General features: G+C 61.1%; 1 protein-coding gene across 11 annotated transcripts in view; it reads left to right on the top strand.

Moving 5' to 3' along the window:
• The first annotated feature begins 779 nt into the window (after positions 1-779).
• The window catches only part of RTEL1 (regulator of telomere elongation helicase 1), a 34,539-nt gene continuing 27,350 nt past the window's right edge, over positions 780-7,968 (top strand). For 5 of the 11 annotated variants that reach the window (XR_002515447.2, XR_002515448.2, XM_009215750.4 and 2 more), the window contains exons 1-7: positions 780-972; positions 1,701-1,972; positions 2,766-2,964; positions 3,296-3,389; positions 4,066-4,147; positions 4,355-4,415; positions 7,740-7,815. Coding sequence is in view for 8 of the 11 variants with exons in the window: in XM_009215750.4 (XP_009214014.2) it covers positions 1,871-1,972; positions 2,766-2,964; positions 3,296-3,389; positions 4,066-4,147; positions 4,355-4,415; positions 7,740-7,815 (614 nt within the window). In the remaining 3 variants the exon portion in view is untranslated. Of the gene's footprint in view, positions 973-1,050; positions 1,223-1,700; positions 1,973-2,765; positions 2,965-3,295; positions 3,390-4,065; positions 4,148-4,354; positions 4,416-6,444; positions 7,155-7,739; positions 7,816-7,968 lie in introns of those variants that run through there. The other 6 variants (XM_009215744.4, XM_009215746.4, XM_009215740.4 and 3 more) reach the window with 4 other exon arrangements.

Here is a 7,968-nt window from a genome sequence, read left to right as displayed (position 1 = left end):
TCTTCCACTCCCTGCCAGGTCTCAGACGGGCAGCCCGCGGTTCCTTCACCCGAACAGGCACACGGGGCTGGGTGCCAGTGAGTGCTGGGGCTTCTCCGAGCACTAGCTCACACCCACGAGCATGGGCACGCAGGGCATCGCCTGTGCCGTCCGTGGACATGAAACCCAACCGTGCGCGGTCACGCAGCGCCAGCTTCCTCCTGGGGCCTTCTGGGGCACGGGGGCTGGGGCCGCCTGAGACTAGCATCCCTCACGCTGGGCTGACCCCGCAGAACTGTGCGGGCCTCGCTCTTGGGGTCCGCCCTGCTGCCAGCCAGTGCCGGGTGCTGGGGACTCAGGGAGGCCGCCGGGGCCAGTGCAGGGACAGTGACCCGAGCAGAAGCTGGACAGAGCAGGAGAGGAAGGAGAGGAGGCGGTCAGGGCTCTCAGGAACCGGGTCCTGGGCAAGGGGCAGCCATTTTCAAATTTTCAGGAAAGCGGTCAGCTCACACTTGAGCAGTAAAAAGATGCCTCTGGGGACGAGGCCCGTGCAGCTCTCCGGGCAACGGTGGTGGCTCGGCCTAGAGAGGCGGTAGTGGAACGGAGACCCTGGTGGGGGATGACATCAAGGGAGGAGACGGGCGGAACCCCAGATTTCTGCTGCCTGTGGGCGATGGGAGTGAGGTTCACTGGGCAGGGCAGCCGCACACAGAACGCGCGAACGGCCCCGTAGGCCTGGAGGAGCCGAAGAGCAGGCGGACCCCCTCCGCGGGGGAAACAGTTTCCGCCGGGAGGACAAAGCAGCGGACCGGAAGTGGGGGCGGAAGTGCAGTGGGATCAGTGGCGATGCGCGCCTCTGCCCGCGAAGTCTGAACTGGCTGATAGCTGGGGACGCCGTGGCGGCGCTCGACTGCAGTCGGTTGAGTTCCTGAGGGCCCCCGGTTCTGGAAGGTTCGCCCCAGAGACAAGTGAGCAGTGAGTCGCAGTGACTCTGTAAGTGGTTTACTCGAGCGGCTCGTGGGCGCCTTGCGGTTTTCGAAACTACAGCTCCCGGCAGGCCCCGTGCCGCCCTCGGGGCCGCGGGTCGGCGGATTGGCCGCGCTGCATTTTGGGACCTGTAGTTTCCTGCGCTCATGGGCGCTGGCTGAGCCGATGGCCGGGGCTGGAGGGAAGGGCCGATATTCCGTGTGTCCGCGTCTGGTCTGTTAGTCCCAGTTCCTAAGCGGGACTGAGGCTTAGAGAAGTTGAGTGACTTGCTGAGGGCTGCACGGATTGGCATCCCGGGATACTCTTTCGCTACTTTGGCTGCATCTGGTTGCCCACCCAGGCGGGATGGGGAATGGCCTCCAGCCAGCCAGGAGGGCAGAGGGCTGGAGAGGCAGGGCTGGAGAGGCAGGGCCGGAGGTTCAGACCCTTCGCTCTGACGTTGTGCCTGGTCAGGCCAGGAGGGGTGCCGCTTGCCTCTCCAGCCCTCACGCTCTTGTGGAAGTCACGGAATTACTGCGGGCGGAACTTGCAGCGCTGTGGCCGTCTCTGCCAGGGAAGGACGGAGTTGTGGGGCGGGAGGATAAGGCAAGGCCCCGCCATTTCGCATCTTTGCCCCGCCAGCTCCTTGAGATGGCATATGCCAGGGTTGCCCTCCGACCCTCTCCACAGAAATGCCTGGGAAAGTGGCCCGGTACCCACAAAGGCTGTCTACAGAGTGTTACTGTCTTTCCCAGGTCTGTGCCATAGGGATTCTCCAAGAGAACCGCGTTGTGTCCCAGTGCACCTGCTCGCATCACTTACCAGGAGTGCCTGAGATCCTAAGATGTTCGGAGTGGTTTTTTCGCACAGACCCGAATAGCCTGCCCCTCAGCCACCCTCTGTGCCCTCCTGAGAAGAGGCTGATATGCCCAAGATAGTCCTGAATGGTGTGACCATAGACTTCCCATTCCAGCCCTACAAATGCCAACAGGAGTACATGACCAAGGTCCTGGAATGTCTGCAGCAGGTAGAGCACAGGCTGGGAGGAAAGGACTGCAGGCAGGTGGAGCTTCAGCTGGGGCTGGGTGTGCGTCCCTCTCCCGACCCATTCCAGCCAGGCCCCTCCAGAGGCAGCCTCTGTCATAAAAAGGGCTGGTGTTCCAGGTGGGGTCAGAGAGAGGATTGACAAGTAAAAACATCAGCCTTGAGAGTGACAGACTTAGTGCCTTGGGGGCCTCTGAGGAGCGGCTGGTATTCACAGGTCAGGAGGAAGCATTTCCATCAGAGGGTCAGCCGGTGGCCAGCCTCACTTTGAAGGTTTTTGAACCTTGGGGGTGCAGGGAGGTGGCAGCGGCGCAGGTTGCCTTCTCCTGGGTTCCTTGAGGTGCCCTCTTGTACCCGGCTCACACCCCTCCCCTCCCCGAGTTTCCTGCTCAGGTTCCCATCTGAGAGCTCGTATGTAGGACATCAGATAGGACAGCGTAAATGTTTGGATCTGGAAACGCAGAACAGTTTCCTATTTTGAGACTTGACGCCTAATTAGTCTTCTTACTATTTAGACTGAAAAATACTGTCGCATTTCGGGTAACGTTCTGCAAATGGTCTGCTGATGGCAGCTGGAGTTGCTTCACGCCCTTTAGGGCAAGAGTGGAAAGTGTCCTGCGGACTTATCCATGGTCCCGTGGGGCTCTCGCCACCTGACAGCGGCCTCTGCATCTGCGAAGAGCTGCCCGCTGGCTGCTGAGGCTTGTCTCAGGGTGGCTTGTGTGGCCTCGCCTCTTCCTGGCTTCCCCGTAACCCTTGCCCCCAACTCCGTTCAGAAGGTGAACGGCATTCTGGAGAGCCCCACGGGCACGGGGAAGACGCTGTGCCTGCTGTGTACCACGCTGGCCTGGCGAGAACACCTCCGAGACACCATCTCTGCCCGCAAGATTGCCGAGAGGGTTCAAGGGGAGCTTTTCCCGAATCAGGCCTTGTCGTCCTGGGGCAACACTGCTGCTGCTGCTGAAGATCCCATAGGTGACCCTAGTTCCCAGGCCTCCCCTGGCCTCCTGTGGGGATGGCTGGCAAGGGATGGCGCCGAGGGTAGGGTGGGCCCACGGGGACTTCTGCCAGCAGAGCTCAAGGAGAATTTTGTAGCTGCCACATAATTTCTCGCCATCGTGGGTATAAACCTAGGGTGGGCTTTTTTGCTGAATTAGGGCATGGCAGGTGTCCACTTCGCCCATTTGTGATAAACAAGTCTCTGGGGTGTCAGATTCTTGGCTGTCTGCAGGGCTGAGTTAGCCGAATGCCACCCGCCTTTGACACGTGAGAACCATGACCTCTGTGCTTGCTTGTGTCTGGGCAGCTTGCTACACGGATATCCCAAAGATCATTTACGCCTCCAGGACCCACTCGCAACTCACGCAGGTCATCAACGAGCTTCGGAACACCTCCTACCGGTGGGTCAGACGAGTTCACGCCTGTCTTGGGGTCCTCGAGAGAACCAGCTTGACGTGGTGCTGGGCCCACAGACCATGCTGTGCTGTAGTGGAGGGGGCAGTCTTTCCAGACGCTCCCCAGAAGTGTGCAGTGTGCTGGTGCCCAGGGGTGGGGCGGGGCCCGGGCTGTCTCTAGTGCCCATTACTTGTGAGGAGGCAGCTTTGCATTTGTGTGCTGACCTTGGGCTGGTGTCCTGAGCTCCTTTCAGGTGCTGTTGTGGCAGCTGTGCGGCAGGTCAGGGCCGGCCCCCAGTGCAGCTTTGCACATGAAGTGGGAGGAGGCCCTGCCGCTTGTCAGAGCCCTGCAGAGTCTTGGTGTTCGACAGGGTTCCTGTGGAGGGGCCGATGGCGGGGTGCTGTGGAAGCTGTCGAATCTCGTCCCTCTGTCCAGTTCCCCCGCTTGTCTCCTTGCTCCCTCCTACTCCCGGGCCACGTTCCTATGCCGGGGCCACTCTCCTGCACCCAGACCATGCTCCTACGCCCAGGCCACTCTCCTACGCCCGGACCACATTGCAGTTATGCTGACTTCCTCTGGCTGCCAGTGCTCCTGTGTGTCTCCATACGGCTCACGCTGCGGGACCATGCTGTGGCTGTTGGATGCAGCTCCTCCTCCACCCATAATGCTCTCTTTCTCCAGGCCTAAGGTGTGTGTGCTGGGCTCCCGGGAGCAGCTGTGCATCCATCCAGAGGTGAAGAAACAAGAGAGTAACCACATGCAGGTGGGCTCCTGGCTCCCGCTCCGGCTCAGGGTTCTGCGAGGCGAGTGCTGCTGGGTATCCAGAGTCCCAGGCTGTGCTCCCACTGGGCTCCCACTGGGGTTCGAAGTTCACTGGGGGACTGCAGGGGAGGGCCTGGTGGGGGTGGGGACTGGCTCGGGTCCTTTCTTGGCCATGCTCCAGCCGCGCACTCTGCCCTTCCTCCCGCAGATCCACTTGTGCCGCAAGAAGGTGGCAAGTCGCTCCTGTCATTTCTACAACAACGTGGAAGGTACAGGCAGCTCGGTGGGACCAGGCTCAGGTTGGAGTGTGTGCAGCCTCTCAGGGCGTCAGCCTGGTTGTGCTTGCTGGGTGGGGCGGCCAGTGCAGCCATGTACCTGGGCACTGTCTTCTGACTCGGGACCACCCGTGTTAGTGTTCTGTGTGGAAGGGCTCACACAGTGGTCTGAGACAGCCAGCCGGCAGGACTGCCTGTGGCTGGTGCCTGGGGCCTTGGATTTTGGGAAGGCTCCCTCCATTTCCGGACGAGAAGGGCTCCCTGCACCTGACTACTGGTGCATACAGCGGCGGTTTTGCTGAACACCTGCTTTGTCTTCGGGGAGCCTGGGGTTTTGTTGCTTGCCCAGCAGCGGGTGCTCCTGTGACCGGCCCTTGTATCATCTTGGGAGGGTGTCCTGGAAGCCGTGTCTGGCCTCCCCCGACCTTGCCGCATGTATCTTTGTCCTGTGCTGACGTTGCAGAGAAAAATTACAGCCCTGAGCGTGACTCCAGGCTGAGTCCTGTGGGTCCGACACGGGAGGCCTTGGGGCCTCTTCAGGAGACGGGATGAGTGAGTGACGGGAGCAGAGCCAGGGCACCTCGCCCTGTGACTGCAGGTGGCCACAGCCTGTGAGGGCCAGGGGTGCTTCTCCACCCACGTGGCTGCCCCTCGGGTATGTCAGGGGCTTCTGGGGCTCTTCACGGGGTCTCAGAGACAGTAGCAGGGTGCGCCCCCGTCGGCTGCCCTTACAGTTTCTGTGACCTGAGGGTGGCATCTGTGCAGTTGGCACGGCCTGAGCTTCTGTGGGATCGAGTTCCCTTTGTTTCCTGCCTCAGTTGGGGCTCAAGCCTCAGGTGACGTGGCCCTGGAGCACCTAGAAGGCGTCGGCGGTCCTGCGGGCTGCTGTCTGCACTCGTGTTTGCTGAGTGCTCAGTGTGCCAGGACTGAGGACCCTGAAGCTGCTGTTATATTTAGGACGGTGCTCCCCTGGCAGAGACGGAGCCGGGTGGTCCCGCCTGACCCACCACCAGGCGTTTCTGGGCCCTGGAGGGACAGGGTGGGCGGAACTTGGGCCTGCAGGGAGACCTCCGCTTACTGGAGGCTCGTGCTGTGTTGCTGGAGGCATCTTCTGTGTTGCTTCTTGTTTGCTGTGTCTTTTGTTCTGGTGGCACCAAGGACCTCCAGTCACCTTGATGTGTGGTTGTCCAGGCCTTTTTGGTGGTCCTGAGAAGGGGCTCTGAGGGGCTCTGCCTCTGCCGCCAAGTTCCCTGATGGAAGCTGCCCACTCGTCCTGGTGGTGCCCACAGGACGTGACTCCGGGACGGGAGGGCAGATGTGCTGTTGGAGATTCTCAGCCCGTCGTCATTTCCAAAGTCCTCACCCGCATTTCTGGGACAGGACAGGAGTGCCTGCTGGGTGTCCCCGGTCCCATGCAGCGGGGGTCCTTGGGATAGTGTGGAACGCTGAGTGTGGGCCTGTCCGGTGGTGGTCCTGGACAAGGGTAGCAGCCCTGTGGCCGCCGGGCCTGGTGCCTGGTGCCTAGCGGGGAGGCCGCTGACCGCCTCCTGTGCTGCTTCCATCCGTGTTAGGCCTCTGGGTGTTGGGCGCCCATCTGTCTCCCCCCCAGGCCTGTGGGATCAGTCCAAGAAGACTCAATCCAGCCCCAGCCTGTCGCCCTTGGCTTGGGCTCTCACTGCCCGACCTGGCAGGAGGTTGCCTAGCGGTGAACCTTTGCATCCCGTCTGCCCCCTGGACAGGCTCTGAGGGGGTGTCTGCAACACCTGTGCCAGCCTGGGCATCTTTTTTTTTTTTTCTTTTGAGACGAAATCTCGCTCTGTCACCCAGGCTGGAGTGCAGTGGCGCGATCTCAGCTCACTGCAAGCTCCACCTCCCAGGTTCACGCCATTCTCCTGCCTCAGCCTTCCGAGTAGTTGGGACTACAGGTGCCCGCCACCATGCCCGGCTAATTTTTTGTATATATTTTTAGTAGAGATGGGGTTTCACCATGTTAGCCAGGATGGTCTCGATGATCTGACTACGTGATCCGCCCGCCTCGGCCTCCCAAAGTGCTGGGATTACAGGCTTGAGCCACCGCGCCCGGCCAGCCTGGGCATCTTTAGAGTGGGCTGCAGCTCCTGGAGGGGTCTGAGAGGAAGGAAGGCAGGTATTTTGTGAATGAAGAGACAGCTAGAGAGCTGGCACCCTTCCTGGCCTGCGTCCTGTGAGGACTGTGGTTGGGGACAGCAAGCTTGGGGTCAGCCTGGGGAAGAGCCTCTGGGAGGCCCCTGCCCCTTGTCCCCCTTCCCCTTGCAGCTCCTGTCCTCGCCCCGCCCTCAGCTCTCTGCCAGGGAAGGTTTGGCAAGTGCCGCTGTGCGGCAGTGCGTGCTGATTGGCTGGTCGTTGCTATGGTGTCGCTCAGGGATATGCTTTTCCTCCCCTGCCTTCCCTGCTATCCCTGGGAACGTCTGGAGTTGAGTCATCGCTGGTGTGTGTGTGAGTGTGTGTGTGTATGTGCCCGTGTGCGCTTCTGGCCTCTGCAGCTGAGTCCTGGCTCTCAGGGGGCCTGGCACCTCCCGGGGACGGGCACAAAGCAGCCATGATGGAGCCGGGAGCTGGGGAAGGCCCCATTGCCCCACGCGGCTGCCCTAAGACTCTGGGGTGCTTGTTGGAAGAGGTCCCTGCTTCTGTCTGTGTTTAAGCAGCTTCCTAAGGAGTTCTTGTGGTTCCAGTTTGGGGGCCTGTGCTGTGGAGGTGAGGGAGGGGCAGGACCCCCCAACTCCCTGAAGCCTTTTCTGCCCTGGTCCTCTCAGCCAGCATAGGCAGGGCCCTTTCCCAGGGCTGCCATGCTGCAGAGGGGAGCGGGCCACCATGTAGCCTAGGAAAACCTGACGTTCCTTTCGCTGGCAGTTCTGGGCCTGTTGTGGTTGGCAGGGAAGCTGAGCCACGGCGCTAATCACAGGGGCACCTCCGGGATTTTTGGGAGATGCCTCTGTGGGCTGGGGCGATACGCTGAGGAGGGCTGAGTGTAGCCGTCACCCCTGTCCTGTCTTGGGCTGTCTCAGGGAGGATGCATAGAACCCTCGGAACCCTGCTGGCCCCTGTCTGATCCACCCTCAACCTCAGGCCTTCTAGGGGCACAGGAGGGCTCCGTCGGGATCACTTCGGGTGGGGGCCTCCCTTGGACACCTGAGACCCTCAATGGGTGCTTTGTGGCACGTTCATGATTTGGGCGGGGGGCACCCAGCCCTGCCTGCCGTGTAGGAGCTGTTCTGTCCTGGGCATCCCTCTGTGGTTGGGACCCGGAGGGTGTGTGTTTACCCCGCCTCACACCTGCAGAGAAAGGCCTGGAGCAGGAGCTGGCCAGCCCCATCCTGGACATCGAGGACCTGGTCAAGAGCGGAAGCAAGCACAGGTGAGGCCCCTCAGTGAGGCCACGGCCACTGTCCTTCCATGGCCCAGCTCTCCCGTGACCTGTGGAGGCCCAGATACGTTTCTTCTCTTTTCTTTGTTCCTTTCTAAGTCGTGAAACTAACCACCGTTTAGTGTGAGAAAGTTGAAGCAGCTC

This window comes from Papio anubis, unplaced genomic scaffold (genome assembly GCF_008728515.1).
Source record: "Papio anubis isolate 15944 unplaced genomic scaffold, Panubis1.0 scaffold271, whole genome shotgun sequence".
NCBI classification, from domain to species: Eukaryota; Metazoa; Chordata; class Mammalia; order Primates; family Cercopithecidae; genus Papio; species Papio anubis.
This window is presented reverse-complemented; position numbering and strand designations above follow the sequence as displayed.